The sequence below is a fragment of the Prinia subflava genome, chromosome 12 (genome assembly GCF_021018805.1).
Source record: "Prinia subflava isolate CZ2003 ecotype Zambia chromosome 12, Cam_Psub_1.2, whole genome shotgun sequence".
NCBI lineage: Eukaryota > Metazoa > Chordata > Aves > Passeriformes > Cisticolidae > Prinia > Prinia subflava.
Window position 1 is genome coordinate 450275 of NC_086258.1, and position 22856 is coordinate 473130.

The following is a 22856-nucleotide window of genomic DNA, read 5'->3' on the forward strand; positions in this document are numbered from 1 at the left end:
TGGACAGTCTTAAGTGGCACAGACAAAGCCTCCTGCAGACTTCCCTCACTATCCCCGAGATGTCTGTTGTGGGCAACCCCCTGCTCAAAGATGGTGGTGCTATGAATACACACTCCAACAGAGAGGCACTGCTCTGCCTCATCCTGTATTTTACAATCTCACACACTCCATTTTCAAAATCCAACTGCTCTACAAGCTTGCTTTGAAGTTCAGTGCTCTGCACAGCCTAGGAGGCACAGATCAGAGCTGCAGGATGTGAGTATGAAGGGAGTCCACCAAGTCCCAGGAGGACACCATGGAAGGCCACCTCTGTTCTTGGCAGGTGGGTAACACTGCAGACCTGAGGAATTAACCAGTACCTCTTTGCTTTTCTTTTTCTTCTTCTTTTTCTCTTTAGAGGTTTGTTTATCTGTTAAAACAAAACAAAACAAAACAAAACAAACCATTGTGTTTAATCAATTGAAATGATAAGAGCTGCAGTTCTGCCCTGGCCCCATTTCTGAGAACAAAATGCTCTATCCTGGGCATCCACGGGCAAAGGCAAGGCTAGCATCCCAGGCCAAACTGTGCCCTTTGGGAACCAACACAGGCCCCAGCACTCACACCATGACTCAACCATATCTGTCTTGTTTAATTATAAGCATGATACGATCTGTGTGATCAACAGTGACCTAGCATTCACTGTGTCACAGGTACTAAGAAACACATCTACAGACTAGCTCTGCAAACTGGTCCAAAGGCCAAATTTGGGACTGAACTATTATTTCCAGAATTGAAGAAGAGCTCCTGGGAACAGTTCCCCTCTGATGGAAATCCTCCCAGGCATCTTCTCTGAGGACAACTGAGGACACAGTATCAGCAGATAGGACACCCTGGCAGGCCAACACTCACTGCTGCTCACACTGCGTATGGAAATTACACCCAATGCACTCCTGCTTCAGCCCTGCTCTACAGGGGTGAATACTTCCACACTATCAAACAAGTCCCAGAGTCCATCCCTGTCACATGTGTCACAAATGACTATGGCTGATGACTTGGCTGCTGAGTGTCCACTGCCTTTGCACAAAACCTCCTTGAACAGGGGAAGATCTTCTTGGCTGCTTCACAAGACACTTCATGACAGCACCACTTTTCAAATGTGCTATTTGACTGTCAATCTTACCTACACATGCCTTTTTCCTCAGCTGATGGCTGTGTAAATGCAGCCATTGAGAAGCCTAACTGCCAGTCACGTTCCAATCACTGATGACCAACAGAAGGTTTTATATTTATCACCAAAAGTGGAGATAGGAGGAACCCACGTTTAATTATTTAAGAATCTAAACTGAAGTTAAAATATTGACCTGGGCCTTTGCAGATGCACTTACAGCTATTTCAAGCTCTTCTGTTCAGCAGCTCAGAGTGATAAGCTGACGGAACCATGGCAGCCTGTGACACCTTCCTCACACTTTTGGAACAGCTATTCAAGGAGCTCTCTCTGGTGCTGCTCACATCTTTTTTCCTTCCTTAAATCTTTAACTTCCCATCTTTCATGCTGACATCGGGGCAGGTTTACAGGAAGTTGCTTTGCAGTAATGCCTAGACAGCAGGAATTATTTGCATGAGTAGGATTTGTTCCCTCAGGGAATAGGGAGTGAAAAATAAAGCCTGAGGAATGCTTAGGTTGTGATTAGGATCCCACCCCATCTTTCCCAGAAGATGAAATTGGCAGGATATGTTAGAGCATTTTGTTCAAGTCGATCCAAATTCTGGAAGGGGTAGACACTGCAATGCAATGCTGAACACCACTTCTCAAGCACACAGGGCTAAGCAGGAAGGCTTACACAGCAGCAGCTTGTGAAAGATGTGCTTCTGCCTGCAGCTGGGACAAAAATAACCCATGGCTGGTGCCAGGGACAAGCCAAGTCCTCCTCCTCACGGGGAAAAACTTAAAAGCTATTTATGTTGTGTTAAACCAGATTACAGACTCACACAGGGCACTGCATGAAGTTAGAGGGTATTTAGTGCAAATTGGTTTGCTGACACCCTAGAAAGACTTTGGAAAAACCAGATGCCTGACGCACAAAAGCAGCAAGAGTGGAAATAAGGTGTGAGCTTTACCTTCCTCGCTGCTCTCCTTGGGACCAGCTTCCTCCAAACCCAAGCCAAAGAGATCTGAGTCATTTTTCAGTTTAAAGGAGGGGACTGTTGATTTCACAGGTTGGGGTGGCTTTGCGAGCGAGGCATCATCATCAGATACTTCAGAGAGATCTTCCCGCACTGGGAATTCATCCTAGAGATGAGCAAAGGCAGACAACACTGACAAATGCTTCAACCAAGATCTCTAACCATTTTGCACATAAAAATGTCAGATGTCAGCAGGTGGGGGGGAGGGAAGGAAATGGCAGTTGAACGGAGCTGTTATTGCCTGGAAATCAATGTCCTGGATCTTATGAGCTCTAGTTTTCGCCTTGGTAAAATGCCTCAGTTGCACTGGTACTGGCAAGGGTGTTCTGAGAACTTCACACTGGGGCTGCTGAAATCAAATTCACAATATTAAGGGATTAAATGAGACCTTCAACTCTGTTAGCTCACCAGCATCATCTTTCTCCTGCCCTGGGGAGGCACCTCTGTTCTAGGAAAATCCAATATAATAGACTGAAAACTCCCCTCCAGCCCTGAGCGACAAGTGCTTTCTGCTGTGCAGCTCTGTGGGTCTCAGGTGCCAAGGGCAGCAGGGCTGAGGAAGCAGAGTATGTCTGCAGAATAATTCCCTTCATTGAGCCAAAAGGGAATGTGCTCCCAGGGCGAATCTGCCCCTTCAGTATGGGCTAAACCCCAGGATGCTGCAGAGCCTGGAAATTGCCCCACAGTTCTCCATCTCTGCATGATGGGAATGGAAATTCAGTGTAATGATCTTCCAATACCTGCCAACTGATCCTCCTCAGAATCTGTTATCCAACCTTTCCTTGTATCCTTGTACCTGCATGGAACACAGCCCTGCTGTGCTGCTGGTGAGGCAGTGCCCCCACCGTGCTAATGGCAATGGCTGTCCTGGTTTGCCTGACTAATACACCCTGCAGTGGGGAAGCATTCACATGCTATGGTGCATTCCCTGGGTCAGGCATTTCTTGACACTGCTGCTTCCTCATCAACCCCTTCTCACTGGCGTATGCAAGAGATGGAAACTTGCTCCAAATACTTTTATTTTCATATTAAATTGTCAAGAAAAGCAGGAAGTGAAGATGCAAAATTAATGGAAAACTACTTAATGAACAGCATGACACATGAGCAAGGTCAAAGAAACTAGGGCAACAGCCCTATCTACAGGATTGCAGAATGATGCAAACACAGGGAGACCCCCTGAACCAGACATCAGGACACCCCTGAACAGCCACTGCTCAAGTCAAATCACTGCTAGCAGTTTCTAGAGATTGCTCTGCAGTTTGTGAGTACAGGTCACCGAAATCAGGGATATCTCAAGCCATGCAGCAAGTTCTGACCAGTTCAGAGAAGAGGGGCAGGAGATGTGTCTTCTCCACCTGTAATACTGGCCAGGTGTGAGGGGATTCCTGGCTATTTGTTTTAGCAGACATCTGCTGGCACATGTGGAATGTCACAGACCTTACAGCTATCTCTGCTGTCCTGGAATGTCCTTCCCAAGCAGACCTTCCTTCTTCCCTTTAAGCTTTGCCAAGCAAATTTTGTTTTGGCCTTTTTGTTGCTGGATTGACTGCAAGGAGCTCACTCTTTCTGGCAGACATACCCTTCTGCATGTTTAAGTTCACACAAAAACTCAGTACCTTTGCACTGAGTACCTCCCACACAGCTGGACTGGCTGAGAGTAAACAGCACAGTAAAACACACAAGCACAGACCTTGTTTGTGTTTGTAAACACAAACCTCATGTCAGGGAAGATCTAGGCTGGAAATCAGGGAAAGGTTCTTCCCCCAGAGGTGCTGGCACTGCCCAGGCTCCCAAGGGAATGGGCACGGCCCCGAGGCTGCCACAGCTCCAGGAGCCTTTGGACAGCGCTGCCAGGGATGCCCAGGGTGGGGTTGGTGGGGGGGGTCCAGTCCAGGGGCTGGACTCAGTGATTCTTCTGGGTCCCTTCCAACTCAGGGTAGTCTATGGATGTGTAATTCTATGGGGTTCTTGCTACCACGTGGCTTCTACACTCAGAGTATTGCTGGGTTTGTGCTCACATCAATCATTGAAGGTTGCTTAGCACCTGCCTTGCTGCAGCTGCTGCTGTGGGAGGGGAAAGCAGATGAAGGCTCTGCTCAGGGAAAAGCCTCAATCCTTCCACCTCAGCTCGGTACAGCTCACAGCAACATGGGGTTGTTATTTACCATTTTTTTCTTCTGGCTGTCAGAATCCTCACTTTCAAAGTCTGGGTCATCCATAACAAATGAGAGCATCTGAGTAGCTATTGGTCCCTCTTGATCACTGTCAGACTCCTCAGGCTTCTCCTCTTTGATCACTTTCTGCTTGGAAGCAAGTCCTTTGCTTTGGCCAGAGGCCTTTGAGGCCTGGGCTGCAGCTGTGGGGGCAGCAGCAGGAGCCGCCAGGCTCGTGCTGCCCTTGCTGCTGCTGCTTCGTTCAGACCCAGAACAGGGAGCTAAACTGTCAGGAGGCTTCGTGTCAGTTGCTTTGGTCAAAATTGCTTCATTCTGGGGTTTCAGAGAATTTCTGGAAGACCTGAGAAGAAACAAATTGTCAGAGCCTGTCCACACCTATTCTGTGGAGCAAAGCAGAGTTAACAGCTGAGCCTGCCTTGAGGGCTGCATCATGCATTCCACTGGGAAAGGCAGTGCATCCCATAAGGGTGTGGGATCAAACACCACTCAGGCTGAGGATAACCCTCGTGTCTCTAACCTTAACCCTCATCCCATAGGATGTGGTATGTGGAGGACATCACCCCGCTCATGGTTCCCCAGCACAGGGTGTGGTGAGTGACTCCACTCCCTTCACCCAAGATTTGACTCTTCTCTCCTCCCCGTACCACTACAAACAGCTACTCTGATTCTCAGTTCCAGGCTCTTGTTCAAATTTGAGGAAAAGCAGGCAGATAGTCCCATGCAGAACTGTCCCAGTGGCACAGGAGTGCAGTGCTCCAAGGCATGGGGCAGGACACATCACACACAGCAGTTACACCTGCAGTAACTACAGCCCCAGCTCACAGCTGAAGAACAGGCAGACAGAGACACTGAGACTTCCCAGAGGCCACACAGAGTCAGTGGCAGGATGGAGGAGAGGTCCAAGTTTGCCAGCACATCCCCACACTTCACTCTGTGCTCTGTACCTTTTTTTTTCCTGCTCTGTGTTTTTGTCTCCATCAGATATGAGGATGACCTTAGAGTCCTTCACCTCTTCCTCCTCCTCCTCCTCACTGGAGAGGGTGATGTTCTTGCTGGGCACCCGTTCCGCTGCCAGCATTGGTCTGCTGGGGATTTTGTCATCCAGATCCAGGTCGTCTTGGAAACCTGCCACCATCGGGTTCCCTCCAGGCACCTCTCCATCGCTGCAACACAGAGAATGATCAGACACAGTACCCCAGGAGGTGCTGGACAGACCTGCCTCCCCCTGCACAAAGACTGAGACTGGCCTGGGTTGCTCAGCCAGCTTCAGGGGACATGTCTCCAGCCTGGAGCAGCTGATGATTAAAGGGCTGGAGCACCTCGGCTCTGGAGACAAGCTGAAAATGGGGATAATTAAGCCTAAATAAGAGAAGGCTCTGGGGCGATGTTAGAAACCCTTGCAGTGCCTAAAGGGGTTCCAACAGAGCTGGAAAGGGACTTTGAACAAGGGCCAGGGGGACAGGGCAAGGGGAATGGCTTTAAGCTGAAGGAAGCCAGGGTTAGACAGGATATCAGGAAGGAATGATTCCCTGTAAGGATGCTGAGGCCCTGGCACAGGTTGCTCAGAGAAGCTGTTGCCCCTGGATCCCTGAAAGTGTCCAAGGCCAGGCTGGACAGAGCTTGGATAGTGAAAGGTGTCCCTGCCCATGGCAGGAGGTGGAACTGAATGGGCTTTAAGGTCCCTTCCAACACAAACCAGCTGGTGATTCTGTGATTCTGTGCACTTCCAGCCTTCCCCTGCCCGTGCCCAGCTCAGGCTAGGCTTGGTCCCTGCAGGCTGCAGCAGTGGCACGAGTCCTGCACTAAAAGGGCCACAGCAGGATGTGTCACAGAGCAGTTGCTGCCCCTCAGGCTGGAAATGAGGGGCTGGAGAAGTTGAGCCTCAGAGGTACAGAGAAGCCTGTGGCCACAGTTCCATCAGAACACAGAGCTCTATCTACCACGCCAGGATCAGTCAGTCAAATCATGGGAACTGCCTGTCTTCATCCCCATATCCCCATCCCCATATAATTAAACCTGATCATACACTGTCACTACTAGGGGAGTTCACTGGCAGCTATTAAGCTTCCTGGAATCAGTTCTATTTCTGTGGTGCTCCCTGAAGCAGGCAGATACACAGACACCACAGTCAAGCTTTAACATTGCCCAGATTAAATTAACCTAAGGACACACTGCCAGAGCTGGGAGACTGTCAGCCTCCCTGGATGTAGCACAGTTCTGTGTTCAGAGGCAGCTTGAGAGAGCTTTGCAGCTGAAATTGAGGATTCTTGTCTAAATGTCCCTAGGACTCACTTTCTGAAAAATTTGCTCCTGTCAGGGATATAGATATTTTCCCCAGGCTCAGTTGATGAGCCTTTGCCATCACCTTTCCTTGTTCTATTTGCTTCATCCACAAGAGATATCCAGCTCCCTCCTGGTAACCCCACATACAAGTCTCTGCCCTTTCAATGATGCCACCTGGATTATACAAGCATAGCCTTCTTTTTACACAGAGACAAAAAACATATTACAGCTTGGAACAGATTAGATTGTAGAGACATAAACAAAAGCCTAAAATCCTTCAACTGGAAGTAGGTGGTGTTCCCAGTCACTAGAACAGGACAAGCAATGGAAAACAGTGGAGTATGGTGAGATGAGAAATACCCTAAATACAGTGGGGATGATGGCAACTGCTCATTCTGGCTCCTCTGCATGGCTGAGTACTGCTTGACAACAGTTTTAAAGAGTTAATACATCTGCCAACAGACAACGAAATTGTCTGTGACAATGGGACACCAGGCCGATGACACCTGGCGCAGCTCAGTGATCACAAGCAGTGCTTGTCTGGGCTGGCTCGCTAAGACCAGGGCCAACATCAGCCCTCTGAATGCTCCTGGCATGGATCCCTCTGCTCTCAGGACCTGCTCTCAGTGCCCTACTGTGCAGGGCCAGGCTGCTGAAGAGCCCCTTCATCTAACTAATGCTGCTGCTCTCACATCATGCCAGGATGGAGGCACATAGCACAGCCACACAAAGGAGAGGAAAACTGGTGCCCAAGCAGCCCCCAAGGCTGGAGGAAAGACAAGTGAGTGATTCCTGAGGTTTTCAAAGCACTGGCAGGATTTCCTCTTGAAATGCACTGAAAAGAAAATGGAGTTGAATCCCCAAAATGGCAGGATATTATTCTGAACTAGACACACTGCCTTTCTTTAGCACATCACTGCTCTATTAGGCACAGGGGCTCTTAAGAGATTGTTGCCACTTTCCTTCCACACTCCACACAGACCTGCAGCCTTTCCAGCTTTCCCAGTCCGAATGGGTGTACACCCCCATGTGTACATCCCCTCGCCAAAGTGGGTCACGTCCCTTCACAGTGAGAACCCTGCCTCCATCTCCAGCCAACACAGATCGCTGAGCGACAGCGTAAGAGCAGAGCACTGGAGTGAATATATATCAGGAAAATCACTGCTGCAGTTTAAACAGGCTCTGACAAGGCAAAGCTAGGATCAGCTTGTGGTCCTGAGGTTCCAGCTAGAAGGAAGGCAAAGCATGCAAACCCAAGCACATTGCACCACTCCCTCCAGCCCTTGAAGCACTGCCAAGCTGGCATGAGCACTGAGCAAGTGTGTCTGCAGGTTCAGGTAGTCCCCAAAAATGATGCTCTTCACTGAGGTCTGCCCTGAGCTAGAGACCACAGAGCCTGCTGGGGTGTCCTCCATGAGCCTCCAGTGTGTCACAGATTGGCTGCTGGGGAGGAAACAAACCCTGCTGCAACCTGAGCTCAGCCTCAAACCTGGCTGGGCCATTCTCCCTCAGCCCTGGGAGCTCAAGGGCTCTTGCCACATCCTTTTTTGGGGCTGAAGAAAGACAAAAAACCCAAGCTCTAATAAAACAGGTAAGCTGAGGAAATCCCATGCTGCAGGATGACCCTGCATGGCTTTTCTAGGAGATGTTGGTCTTCTGCCGTGAACCTTGGCTTCCCTTTCCTTGGGCTAGCACAGCTGGGTGTGAAAATGGCATGCAAAACGACAACATGGAGGCAAGAGGTCTGCAGTGAAAACCTGCTCCCCAAAAAGAGGACGAGCCTGTTTATTTCTTTCATTTTTATACATTTGTGGGTCTGGTTGTGGATTGGCTTCTGGGGTTACTACCCCTTCACCCCACTGGCCAGACCAGCTGTCAACCAACATTATTTTCAGGCTAGAAATATGTAAACAAAGGACAGTGAACGAAAACAAGAAAGGCTGTTTATGTTCCAAAATGTGAAAAAGTGAAAAACTGACCCTTAATATTGTACAGAAACTAAAGAACTTACTCCATCTTATGAACAAGTAGAAGGCTTTAAAAAAACTCAGAAAAACCAAAGCAACAGCTGGGCATCGTGGAATCCGGAACAGACCCATAAAAGCAAACCCCTTCAGATGTAAGGACACAGAAATCTAATCCATGTTTAAGATAAGTGTCCAAGGATGCCGAAAAGAAAGATCAGGAACACCATCAGGTAAAGCATAAACTGGCTTTCGGACACCTTCAGCCCCCCCAGGGACTCAGGTCAGCCTGACCCAGCAGGAGCCAAGGGCAAGATGCTTTGGAGCCAGATTAGGTCCTCTGGTGCACTCACATCCATGCTGGCTCAGGGCATCAGGTTAAAGAGCAGCATATTAAGTTCTGAAACAGCAAATTGGGAGATTGAAATACCTTCCTAATTAACTGGTAAGGAAACTGATTCTGGGAGTTCTCTACTGCAAGTCAGAGAACCACAACATGTCACTGAACAAAACCCAGGACTCCACTGCAGGCCAGGGACATGCCAAGCTGAACAAGGTGCCCCTGCTGCCAAACAGGCCAATGGTATCCTGGTCTTCATGAGGCAAAGCACTGCCAACAGGTCAGGGGGGTGATCCTGCCCCTCTGCGCTGCACTGGTGAGGCCACAGCTGGAGTCTAGTGTCCAGCTCTGGGTGCTCCTCAGTAAAGAGAAACATGGGCACAGCACAGAGAGAGTGAATCCAGTGAAGGGCCATGAGGATTATTAACTCACTGGAGCATTGCTCACAGCGGAAGGGCTGTCACACATGAAAGCCAGGACTGCTTAGCCAGGAGAAGACTTGGGGGGACCTTATAAAGGTATTTAAATAGCTGAAGGCGGTACAAGGAAGATGGAAACAGGCTCTTTTCAGTGCTGCCCAGTGTCAGGACAAAGGCAAAGAGACACAGACTGTAACTCAGGAGGTTCCCCAAGAACACCAGGAAACACTTTTTCCACTGAACACTGCCACATGCCTGAGCACTGCCACAGCTTGCCAGAGAGGTTGTAGATTTTCCATCCCTTGAGCTATTCAAAAACCATCTGGAAACGGTTCTGGGAAACCAGTTCTGAGTGGCCCAGGATGAGGGGCAGGTTGAACTGGATGACCCCCAAGCTGCCTTCCAACCGTGTGAACGTACCTCTGCTTCACACATGAAACCTCAGTACACTGAGGCATTCTCAGAGCTCCCTGCAGGACTCCTGCTCACAGTCAGCAAGACAATTCCTCCTATTTGGGTAAGAGAAGTAATTTCAGAAATTCTCAAAACATGGCCCATTCTTCTGCCGTATCTTCAGTGACACTTCAGCTCTGGAACCTACCCTTGCCTCCAGCACACCAAAAAATGCTGGTGAGCTGTGTAAGCTCAACACTCAGGTATCTGCTTCAAAATGAGCATGAGACCTGAATGCATCTTGCTAGGACATCTCAGGCTTTGTCCCTCATTCAGATAGAGGGGAAAAGCAGCTTCCAGGATTTTTTAAAACCAATAAAATCTCCCCAAGGTTTGAGTGATTTCACAGATCTACTGTGTTCTTTAGGTCAGTAGATTTTGTGGGAATTACAACCACCTCCTCACTGCAGCAGAAGCTGATTATTAACGATGGTGCTTACAGAACTGGAATGTTGTTCCTAGCTACTGTGGGGCTGTAACTGGCATCCTGAAAGAAAACAGTTAAATCAGGTGATGGTCAGAACCACATCTGCGTCTCTGAATTTCTGCACATCTGGCTAATTCTAGTAGGCCCTTTTTGGAAGAAACAGAATGGAAATTGCCAGACCACAGAGAAAACTGTGTAATATATAGAAGAAACCAGAGCAAGCCACGGATGCCAGGTTGCAGAGGAATAATGAGCACGTGAATTTGGAGGGATGTGCTGCAAGGTCTTCTCCCATGGAAACAGAGCTGTTGTGACTACACTGGGTATCACTGTGAGCAAAGGATGAACTCTAAACAAAGGAGCAGGGCTCTCACACCCCTGTCTGACATGTTTGACTTTTTATACAGTTTAACACTTATTTACTTGCACTGACTAACACTCTGGAGCAGAGAAGCCTTTGTGAAGGATCAGCCTCCCGCCCACAGTAGAACTGCAGCTCCAGAGCTCTGAGGGCACCTCAGGACCAGTCCATCAGAAGGTCACGCTTGGATCTTCTGACAATTCCTTGTTAAACCCAGAAAAATAGCTCAGCTCTGCCACAGCCATGAGCAAGATGCTTTGTAGGCCAGCATGCTGCCAGCAATCACCACTTTTTCTTGCCTTTTTTTTGTTTTGTTTTGTTTTAATAAAACATCCACGTGTTCTGCCATCACAAGGGATGATGATTCAGGTTGACCTGCATTACGCAGGCACTGAGCCTCACACACAGCACTGATTTAAAGTTGCTGTGGTTGAAGTAGAGAACACTGGGTCATGACAAAGATGTCAAAAGATGCAGAATCCACCACATTCACAGATGAGCAGTGTCAGCACTTAATTACTCTCCTGGTTAATCCAGTGTTGATGACAAGAGGCAGCATACATGGAATATTCTGAGCAAAGGGATACGGAGCCTGAGAATATGCTTAGGTCACCTCTTAAGAGACAGTCTGCTTTCAGACAGCTTGCTGCACATCCTCTTGTCTGAGCAGCTCAGTATACACAATCCCCTTTCCTTTTTATTGGTTAAAAAACATCAAACCCAGGAAAAGGAAAAAAAGAAGAAAAAAGAAAATCCAGTTTATGGCATAAGCACAGATCTGTCATTTTGCAATGATTACAGAATCATAGACCGGTTTGGGTTGGAAAGGACCCTAAAGCTCAGCTTGTTCCAACCCCCTGCACTAAGCAGGGACATTTTCAACTGGATCAGGTTGCTCAGAGCCCCATCTAGCCAGACTGGGAATGTTTCCAGGGATGAGGCATCCACCACTTCTCTGGGCTACCTGTGCCAGGGCCTCACCACCCTTGTAAAAAACTTACTCCTTATACCTGGTCTAAATCTTCACTCTTTTAGTTTATAACCACCATTTCTTGTCCTACTGCAACAGGCCCTGCTAAAACCTCTGTCCTCATCTTTCCTTAAATACTGAAAGGCCACAATAACATCTCCCCAGAGCCTTCTCCTCTCCAGGTGAACACCCACAGCTCTCCCAGCCTGGCTCCAATGCAGAGGGGCTCCAGCCCTTGGAGCATCTCTGTGGCCTGCTCTGGATTCTCTACAGCAGCTCTACATCCTCCTGATGCTAGCCTTCAGGGCTGGAGGCAGCTCTGTAGGTGGGGTCTCACCTGAGCAGGGCAGAACTCCCCCTCTCCCCAGGATTAGCTCAGGGCATGGGTGGTTTCCAGGCTGGGGTGGGTCCAGCTCTCACCCATTAGCATCCTCAAGTTCTTCTCCCCAGGGCTGCTTTCAATCCCTTCACCCTCCAGCCTGGATTGATCCCAGAGGTTGCCCCAATCCAGATGCAACAACTTGAGCTTGGCCTTGGTGAACCTCATGGTTCCAATGGGCCACTTCTTGTGTTTTCCAGGTTCTGGATGACATCCCGTCCTTCAGGAGTGTCACCCATACCACTCAGCTTGGTAATGTTGATAAACCTGGTGAGGATGCCCTCAATCCCCCTGTGTCATGGATGAAGTCCATGTCCCAGTGCAGATCCTGAGGGACACCACCCATCCTCAACTGGACACTGAGCCATAGATCACTACTCTCTGGATGTGAATATCCAACCCATTCCATATCATCCATCAAATCTGTGTCTCTCCAATTAAGTGAGAAAACGCTGGGAAGAAACACTAGACACAGAGAAAAAGAAAGGCACCTCCTAAGAGGTTTTTTTTGATTCTGCAGGCAACCATGTTGCCGCAGACTCTCCCGAAGGAGCAGGACTTTCTCCATCCTTCCTTCCAGAATCCCACACAGCTATGCAGTGTCCCCAAGAGTCCTCCACCAAACCCTAAACCCCTTATAGTGCCTCAGGAATGATATTACCAGGTCACAGAGGAGCTTGGCCACACTTTGTGCCTTTGCAGAAAGGAAAATATTCATTAAGCAAAACATAATATCCCTGCAAAGTGCACTATGCTCCAGACAGAAAATATCTCAAATGATATAGTGTGTTTGGCCAGAAGGAAAATCCCTTCCTGACCCAAAGGGCCCAGTGGTTTAATCTCAACACAAAGCAAGACAGTAACACCAAGAAGGTGATAATCTGCTTTTCCTCCTTCTCAGGGAGCAGTGTCTATCAGTAAACGGGAGACAGTGAATGCTACCACTGACCACAGGACAGCCAGAAAGCCTCTGGGGCAGCTAACTGTGCCAGAATCACTGAATCACATGGTTGCACCATGCTAGCCAGGCTGCACATCCAGGTGTGTCTCTGTGCCACCCTCCTTTTCTTACCTTTCACTATCCACACGGTGTTTGGCCTGCGGTTTCCCTTTGTCTTTCTGCGGTGCTGAGTCGTCCAGAAAGCTGTGGTCCAGGCTGTCCTCAGGAACAAAGTCCTCCACACTCTGTACCTTGGCAGGGGCTGCAGGGTCGGGGGGAGGAGTGGCAGCAGCAGGATCTGTATTAGCAACAGGAGTTGTAAAACATGGGTGTCACCACAAGCAAGTCAGAAATTGGCTTTTTCCAGAACTGTGCTGCCCAGGATGGCAGCAGCCATAAGGCAGGAACTTGGCTCCACAGCGAGGGAAGAGGAAGGTTATGAACAGGATATAAAACAGCCCAGAGTCTGACATGAAGGCACTCACAGATCATGGTTGCTGTGGTTTAGAATATACCAGGCTGACTCAGGCTCTTAGACTGAAAACCTTCCTGGCAAGGGCTGGTTCTGTTCTCCAGAGAATGCTATGACTGATTGTACCACAGGTTTTATTACACCTGTGCTATTTGCACTGCTCCTGGGGGATGGCCCTTCACTATTCTCTTATCTTTTCCAGACTGTTCAGTTCACCCTCTCCTATCCTCTTGCTGTAACTGTCCAAGGCAGAACTGTTCACATTATGCTTTTAGATGTTCTGTGTAAACAAAAGCTCAACAGCTACCTCAAACAGAGATTGACTTTAATACAGTCCCTTCTTCAAGGTATCAGGATGAAAACTCATGAAATTAGCATAACTAAGAAGCCTGAAGTGATTAACTTTCCCAGAATTTGCAATACTCAATGTTTTTCTTCTGCTCATCCTGCACTTCACATCTCGACTTTTCTTTTGAGTAAAACAAGACTTGTGCTTTTTTTTTTTCTGGATTTTGCTCTCCTTAGCACAACTTTCAGATCACCTTTGCATACAAACACTACCACTAATGCTACAGAGTAGCACTGGTGTAAGCTAAACCATAGCCAAAAGAATTACTACTCCAAGACTTCAAGAGAAAGCTTAAATAGCAGCTCCCAGAAAAACCAAATATTACTTGGTAACAATGATTTTTCAGCTGCTTCCCAGTGAATTGGTCCCTGGGTACAGTGGAGGTGCAAGCCCTTGGCACACTATTGAAACCTTGCAACACTGACACATCAGGTCTTCCTGGCTGCCTTTTGCAACTGCTCCTAAGCATTCCGAGATATCAGGGCTGAAAGTCACAAGCCCAAAACAGCTGTCAAGTAAGAAAGAGTTAAAAAAGGAGAAAAAAAAGGAAGACCTCAAACCCAAACACTGCAACGCTGGTAGTACATCACTTGTCTTTTTTTCTACAGATCAAAATGACAAAGGTTTTTTTTTAGTGACAAGGATTTTCTAACATCTGCTCCCCTCTTTGGATTTTGTTTTGTTTTCTCTGGGTAGGGAGAGTCATAAACAAACCGAAATGGGTGCATTGTGTTATATCTGGGAAGAGGCACAGGATGTAGAACACTGTGCAGATCTAAAACCAGACCATTTCAACATCTGAAATTGCAACCCATGTCCCCAGCACTTCCTTCTTTCTCTCTGTGGCTGTCTCAGGAGCACTGTGAGCCAGTGTGAGAGAGAAGGTATTTCCAAAGGGTGACTCAATCCATGTCATGATTTTTAGGCAGTGCCAGCTCTGCAGCTCCAGTTAGCTCAGCAAACAAAATGAACGTGACAGGCAAATTATGGTCCAGATCAGTAAAATTACATGCAACAAACCTTTGATGCCTCTGCCTGGCACTCTGTCCAGGGTACAGACCGAGGGCTGCGCTGCTCTGCTGGGTACCAGTGCTGAGGCAGCAGCCATGGGCTCCCTCCTCCCAGTCCTGCTATGAAGGAGCACATTTCCCCAGAGGCAGATCTGCTGCAGAGCCTGGACCTACATGACCATTTCTGGCTGAATAACCTTTAAAACCAGCACTCTGCTTCTCTCTGTTACGCACAGGAGCCCCTCCACACTGCCACACGTGAACATGGATGGCATTTGAAATAGCTTCTCTAGTAATTTTTTTGCTATTCAGGAGGTATTTTTGCTCCTAGTAAGAACCTGACATTTTATTTATTTTATTAGTGCCACCTGTGTGTTAAGGATCTTCCTCTAAAGCATACTACAGCCACCACCCAGCTGGCTGGGCACAGTCCCCATCCAGCACAGCGACAAATCAAAATGCCAATCAGGAGAAAATAGAGACTGACAGCCAAGTCTCCCTGGACAACTGCTGCACATGCATGGCACCTGTGGCCTTCACACACCTGTCTGCTCAGTCTCTTGCAAGGGAAAAATGAAATGAAAACTGGAAGGTCTATGGGTCACATTCTACCAGGACAGGGCACCAGCACCTACCTGGCTGGGGAGGAGGGGACTCTGCTGCGGGGTATGTCCCAAAGAGCCGTGCAATGATGCCACGCTTGGGCGGGGGGGCCGCGGCCGGGGGGGCCATGGGAGCTGTGGCAGGCATGGGAGGCTGTGGGGCCTCGGGTGCAGGCACTGGTGAGAAGGATGGGGCGGGGTCAGGAGAGATGGTGGCGCTTGTGGCAAGTGGTAGTGGCGGCTGGGGGGTGCTGGGGCTGGAGCTACCCGTTGATGTGGAGCTCGGAGGTACGATGGGTGACTGGGAGCCAGAGGAGGGGCTCTGCCCGTTTGCTGCTAGTGGTGAAGTGTGTCCTTGGCTTCGGGCTTCCATCATTTCCAGGAAGCTGTGGGGAAGATAAATTACAAATGTTAGGAATGGCAAATCTCAGAATTCCAGACTGGTTTGGGGTGCGAGGAGCCTTAATGCTCATCTCATTCCAACCTCTGCCATAGGCAGGGACACCTTCCACTAGGCCACGTTTCTCCAAGTCCAGCCTGGCCTTGGACACTTCCAGGGATCCAGAGACAGCCACAACTTCTCTGGGCAACCTATGCCAGGGCCTCCCCATGCCCACTGGGAAGAATTTCTTCCCATCCAACCCTGCCCTCTGCCAGTTTAAAACCTTTGCCCCTTGTCCTGTCACTACCTGCCTGTATAAAAAGTCCCTCTCCCTCCTTTATATAAAAACCCTTTTCATCTGGCTGTGTGCTGAGCTGAGAAAGTATGGGTCGGCTTCCAGCTGGGCTTGGGACTCTACGGATCTGCTTCCAGTGTCACTTGGTCGCACTAAATCTGGTTTACCCACACGAGCTGAACTCACCCCATCTGCATCGAGGTATGGAGAATCCAAATCTGCTCTGCACTACAGGATGAAACCTATATTTGCAACATGACTAGGAATTCCCTGAATAAACAGACTGTAACAACATGCCAGGGCTTGAAATGCAACCCGAAGTCAGTTGTGATGTTGGCATCAGTTGGACATGTCTCTAAAGAAGTAAGTGCTGTAGGAATGGCATATTTTTAGATTCTGCAGAAGAATCACAGTACTCAAGAAAACTGCTATAATAACCTCTTTATCTGCCAAGAATGGATTTGAGAGGAGAATCCTTGAACATCAAAAGAAAAGAGCTGTCCTGAGGGCTTAGAGAAGACTGACTGCCATTACCCTTCTTGCATATCCACATACAGGCTCTCCCCTGCACACACTCCTCCTCTGTGTGAGAGGCCCTGGAGCCAAGCAGCAGGAGTTCTGGAGCAGGCTGTGGTCCTGGCTGGGTTCCCGGCTAGAAGAATATTAAAGCCTTGTACCACTACAGAGAGTGAAAAGCTCTTTCCTTTTCCAAAAGAAACCCCTAACTGAGGCCTCCCTCTGCAGCCCACAGGACCAGCAGCCTGTTTCACACGCTGTGTGCAGAGAAACGTGGACAGAGACAAGTTCTTGACATGAAATGGTCTGAAAAACAGATCTGCCACATGCTGCACACAGGTGAGAGATACAGAGAGGACACCCAAAGTGAAGCATCCTGTATAACACCCAGCACATCCTGATCTTGCCTCTCATTTCATTAAGCTTAATGAATTTGTGCATAGAGGCTCTGGATTCAGCTGGTTCTGCAAGACACACTTTGGTTGTGCTCCGGCAATGAGAGTGTGAAGGGAAAGCCTCCTTTCCCACACAAAGCATGACCTTGTCCTTCAGGGACCTGAGCCAGCCAGAACCTTCCGTGGACTGACTGCTGAGCAGAACGCAAACAATGGGGGCTAGGAGACTCTAAGCCTTGAGATATGATTTCGTATTTTAAGGCAGTAACCTGATGTACTTTTAAGGAACAAAATAATATACTTTGTAACCCGCAGTGTCTGGAACCCTAGGGAACAATAGCCCCAGGAAGGTGTTATTTGAATTGGAAAACCAGCAGTCCTTCCTAACTAACTGGCTACAGTGGAGATCAAGGGCAGCACTGAAAAGCAGAATTAGTGAGGCAACATTTACAGGCAGGGACAAGATACAGACAGAACTGGATGATCTCAAGTAACAGAAATAGGAAGAAATTCAACAGTACAAACAAAATTGTCATCTACTCAAGGATGAGGAAAAGTGTTCTTGCTCCCAGTTTTCTACATGAGAATGGCTGGGAAAGACTCACCTCACTCATTCTCGAAGTCTGGACTAAGGACTGCAACCTCAACCATGCCAGAGCCTGGCTGTCACATCCTGTCCATTGATATCCAACCTACACCTGCCCTGACGCAGCTCCAGCCCTTCCCTGGGTCCTGTCCCTGATCACAGAGAGCAGAGATTGGTGCTGCCCGTGCTGTCCCTTGTCAGGAAGCTGCAGACTGTCAAAGCACCTACATCAGTGCCATGCCGTGGCAGCCTCACTGATGCTTCCACCAGGATGTGGGCCAAGACTATGTGCCTCCTCCATCCAGAACACTGACTACCACCAACATGAGCTCCTGCCAGAGATAGCTCAGAGCACGTGACGCAGCATCCAGTCCCCACCCCCCCTCTCCTGAGGTGAGCTGTGCAACAACACATTCCACTGAAAATGATGCATGGATTTCTCATGCACCAGAGAGAAAATATAAAGGAATTTAACTCTTGCATTGAGCTCTGTGGAGACTACATCAGGTTGGTTTGGAAGGTGCACAATACATCACACATGCTGCAAGAACATTATAGTGTGTTCTCGATACCTCTCTGTCACTGTGCTCCCTTCCTGAGGGGAGCCATCCTCCAAGCAGGGTACACATAGCCTCTGTGCGATGAGAAAGGCAAACCTGCAATTAAAGCCTTCGTCCAAGAAAGCAAAGGCTCCTTATGCTCAAATCATGTGAAGTGCCATGGCCTGCGAAGCTGTTTGTGAGATTTGCCTGAATGCGATGTGCAACTCCTCTGCTCCACATGTGCTGAGTGCTGAATTTTGCCATTCCTCCCCTCACAGCTTTGATCCAGGGCTTCTGATGAGTCAAAGACAGAAGAGCTGAACAGCTCTGCTTTGTGGTACTCATTCCTCCTCCCAAGACCTACTCAGTGTTAAAGATTTCTGCTTCTCAACTGTGAGGAGAGATTAATCCCAGATGATCCACATGCACCCTGTTCCTGTTTATAGCAACAGCAATCCTGGATGGAAGCCTGCAAGCCTGGGCACTGCTGCACCCAGCAGCCAAGGTATTGCTGCCAGCAGTATTTGCTCTCCTGACTGTGCTGGACTCCCTGACTGTGGGAACACCTAAACCAACAACCTCGGAGCCTCAGGTCGCTGAGTCCCACCATCAAGGCAACTAGCTGACTCAGGTGGAATAAGATGATTGTACACTGAAGATTTGGGAACACGGAGACACAAAAAATGTTTAGAGTCACATCAGGATACAGAATATGAAGCTCAAAGAGTAGTTAAAACTGGACTCAACAAAGCACAGGAAACTCTTAACAATACCAGAGTATTTGAACATTTACTGTATGTGGTTCTATAAAAGCTGCCCATTTTGGAAACAACCTGCTTTGTTCTGGGAAAGTAGCCAGCTCCAGAGGGAGTGAAGGCTGTGACTACCACCTGTTTCTCCTCCAGAAACACAGGAAATTTAAGAGCTGGAGGGAAAAAACCCAGCTACATAGCTGAAATATAAAGAGTGTCATCCTTCCCTCCAGCGCAACTGGACTGGGGCAGAAAACACATGCAGGGTTTGTGTGCACCTGTGCTCCTGTACCTTTGTCACCTGTGGTGTGTGAAGGGCATAAAACAGGAGACAGCAAGTTCTTTAGTAGGAAGATACAAATGGTTATTTGGGGACAGCACAATACATACTCTTGCCTCAGCACAGTACTGAGGACAGCTGTGACACGTGTGCTTCATGTCACCTCTATCTAGACACATGGGCCAAGCCTCGCGCTGTGACACTGGGGAAATCAGAGTGGTCTAACATTGGTTCTACATGGGCCGCATAAACCAGCTCTGATGGGTTTTTAGAGTCAGATCTTCTGTGAGGGAGGTGGGTGGGAAACCAGCACACATGAAATGCTGCCAGCAAGCTTGCAGTAATTTCCAAGATAGAGGTGTCTAAGCATCCTCCACACTCTGAAAATACTACATAATGCATGAATGCTTTTGCTGGTTTTACACACACTTCTTGGAGGCACAAGTGCGGCTGTTTTGGGAACACACCAGGCCAAACCTGCCATGTGTCTGTTTTTTCTCAGATTCTATACAATCTGTCCATTCCTTGTTCTATCCATCAGTCCTTTGGAAAAGGATTCACTCAAAACCTTACTGTGGAATAAGCAGCTTTGGGCTCACACTAGATGAAGCAGACCAAGTCCTACTAAAGCACAAGGTGACTCACACCTGAGCACCTTTATTCTGTTGGGATAAGGAGACTGCAAATGTACCATGCATGTCCAGGTGGGTCATCTGTCCTCACCCACAGGGGCTCCTTATTTGCCTTTCAATCCTTCCTACAGACCAAGTACAAGTACAAGTCCAAGTCCAAAACATCCTCAAACTCCTGAATAATTAACTGGTGGTTGGATCAGCTCACAAGAGGAGACTTTTACGCAATTTTAAAGATTAACATGCTCTGTGGGAACAAAATCTCGTCAGGGCCTGAGGTTACTGTTGCTCTGCTCCCAGAGTGAACCCAAAAAACACAAAAGGACTGGTTAGCCTCACAATTCCTAAAATTGCCAATGCTCATATTCATTTAATATTAAAGGTGGGAGCAGCCTAAAGCCTTTTGGCTCCTGGTTCTAATGTGCTGTGATAAATTGTTCAAGTGTATTTCATGTGGCAAGAAAGGCTCTGGGTTATTTTATGAATTGTGAAAATGAAGATTAATCGGTTGGATGACATCATTTTAACTGGGGTTAGCATGGGTTAGATTTCCACATGCTTCTTTTGAGCTCATTGAAGGTACTGCCCCAATCCCCCTAGCCCAGGTCCCTGAATGTGGAATCAATGGCCAAGCAGGTTTAATTCCTGCTGTTGTCCTGTTTTCCACCTGACAAAGTGGATGTAGCAGGATAACTCCCTGCTCCATAAAATACAGGACATACTCCATGTTCCCGGTTCTTTAGCAAGACTGACTGATGACAGGCTTAGATGCACTAAATGCAGCATCCCCAAAAAACACGACCTAGACAGAGTCCCATTCCAGGCTGGCTCCTGACCCATCTGATGACCACAAGGATTCACAACAGGTGAGGAAGATAAAAGTGGGGCAAGGGGAAGAGAAAGCAGGAGTGGGTTTACTTTTGCAACTGGTACTTCAGCCTGCAGCTAGTGTCATTCTGGACCCATTTTTCAATAAAGTGGAGGATACCAGAGAACAGCTCCAGCAGCAGGTCTTCCTGCCACTGTGCGGGTGTTACTCAGTACCACAGTCTCGCTGAAATTATGAGCTATGCTCAATGTGGAAAAAAACAACCAGGCAAATAAAACCCCAACACCCAGAAAATGACTCTACAGTGACTAAAACTGTCCCTGCAGGGAACGTGTCTCCCCAAAGCAGAGTCCTCAGCAGGAGAGCCCAAATGCCTGTCTGCAGTCACCGGTCTGGCACTCACATGGTGAGAGGAGACTGCCTCAAGTTATGCCAGCGGAGGTTTAGGTCGAGTATCGGGGAAAATTTCTTCACCAAAAGGGCTGTCCAGCCCTGGCACCCTTCTCTGAGGGAATGGAACTTAAACACATTGAACTTAAACATGTTTTCCTTGAAAGCAGAAGATAAGCTGGGTACAATTAAAAATGGAGAAATCAAGCAAATTAGGTACAAATTCAGAACATCATAAAAGTTGCTACTGTTTGTTTAAAAAGAATTCAAGAACTCAAAAAGGGCTGAAATGTTCTTTTAGCAGCATTGAAAATGTAAAGTCTGAAAGTACAGGGACAGTACCAGAGCCAGAGGTGCATCAGGCAGCGAGGAGCCTAAACACAGGGAAAGAACTGGAAGCAGACCGTGTCTCCCACAGGCACATCCAGGCAGTGACTGCCCAGGCTGGCTTATGTAAGGCGGATGAGGCAGCATCGTGTGCCACCTCGTGTTGTCTCTGGGATCCACATTTTGGGTAAGTGACATTTTGTCCTCAGGTCCCCCCTGCTGCAGCAGGAGAAAGAGTTCTTGCTCTCTTTCTGTTCTCACAGAGCCAAATTTAGCAGCGGTCATTGTGACAGAGCAGATACCAGATTGCTCCGGGGTGAAGGGAATAACCGAGATGTCCTAGCACTGTCACCTCACTATGCTCCATAGCCTGATTTTATGGCAGGAGAGCAGGAATGGCTCTAACGATGTGCTGCAGCAGCCACACCATGGGCCTGTGGACCCAAATACCTGTGGTCATCTCCTCTTGCTGTACAATTTGGGTGACCCACAGCAGAACTCCCAGTGCTGTCTAAACTAACACAAAGGCCTCACCTCAGACAGGGGGTGTGATAGGTGAGCGTTGGGCTCCTCTACCAAAAAACAAGCAATAAAAAGGAAAAGCAAAAGAGACCTCAAGTTGCACCAGAGGAGGTTCAGGTTGGACTGGATATTAGGGAAAAATTTCTTCACAAAAAGGGCAGTCAGACTTTGGAACAGGCTGCCTTGGTAGTGGTGGAGTTATCCCTAGGAGTGTTTTAAAAACATGTGGATGTGGCACTTGGGAACATGGTTGGGTGATGGCTTTGGCAGTACTGGGTTAACAGCTGCACCTGATGATCTTAGAGGGTTTTTCCAACCCTAAGGATTCCACAGTTCTGTGATCTGTCAAGGGTCACCAAGTCACTGCACCAACACACATGCTGTGCACAACAGGACGAGTGGCAGCAGACAATGTGCCAGGGTGCTCACTTGGACACTCACTGATGTAGCATTTTAAACCTGGTAATCCCCAAATAATTGGCATCTGACAAGCATGGATGCAAGGACCTTCCCAAGCCCTAATAATGAGCACTGCATACCTGCCTCACTCCAATTCACATCACATACTCTGATGTGTGTCCACACATACTCTGTTTCCCAGTCTGAACTGTTTATTAAGGCTGAGACTTCAGCCAAATGCAGGTTCTCTGATATGAATGGACTATTTCTTTAAATTAGGTCTTTGCCTATAAAACTTGAGCCTGGAGAACTCCTGCAGGGATAAAAATGGAGTGTAAGAAACGCATACCTTTCAGCTCTGGGGCTGAAGTACTCCCTTTGCAGCTCATCTGTCCCAAAGAGGTGCCACTCAAACAAACAGACTGTTTCTACCTGGGGTACAGAGAAAAACCTTAAAAACCCTAAAATAGCACTCTTAGTGTGATCAAAGTACTGAGACATGACACTGCCTGGTGCTTTTCTTTTGGGATCCATGCCTCTAGCCAGGAAGCATGCAGAGGTATTTTAAAGCTCTTTCTCTAAAGAAGTGTTATTTTCTGAAAGTGAAGAACTTTGGCATCAGTACAGATATGAATATGCAGGAACTGGTCAGCTGCATAAGGATGTAACTTTATTTGCTAAACCAGAATTCTAGAGAAAA

General features: G+C 48.1%; 1 protein-coding gene across 1 annotated transcript in view; it reads right to left on the minus strand.

Annotated features, from left to right (window-relative positions):
- RABL6 (RAB, member RAS oncogene family like 6) overlaps positions 1 to 22856 on the minus strand; it is a 54796-nt gene that overhangs the window by 2468 nt on the left and 29472 nt on the right. Inside the window, exons 9-14 of the mRNA XM_063409006.1 lie at positions 15343 to 15695; positions 13009 to 13174; positions 5285 to 5503; positions 4332 to 4680; positions 2101 to 2272; positions 360 to 409 (exon numbers count right to left, since the gene is read on the minus strand). Of these exons, the coding sequence (XP_063265076.1) occupies positions 360 to 409; positions 2101 to 2272; positions 4332 to 4680; positions 5285 to 5503; positions 13009 to 13174; positions 15343 to 15695 (1309 nt within the window). The remainder of the gene's footprint in view (positions 1 to 359; positions 410 to 2100; positions 2273 to 4331; positions 4681 to 5284; positions 5504 to 13008; positions 13175 to 15342; positions 15696 to 22856) is intronic.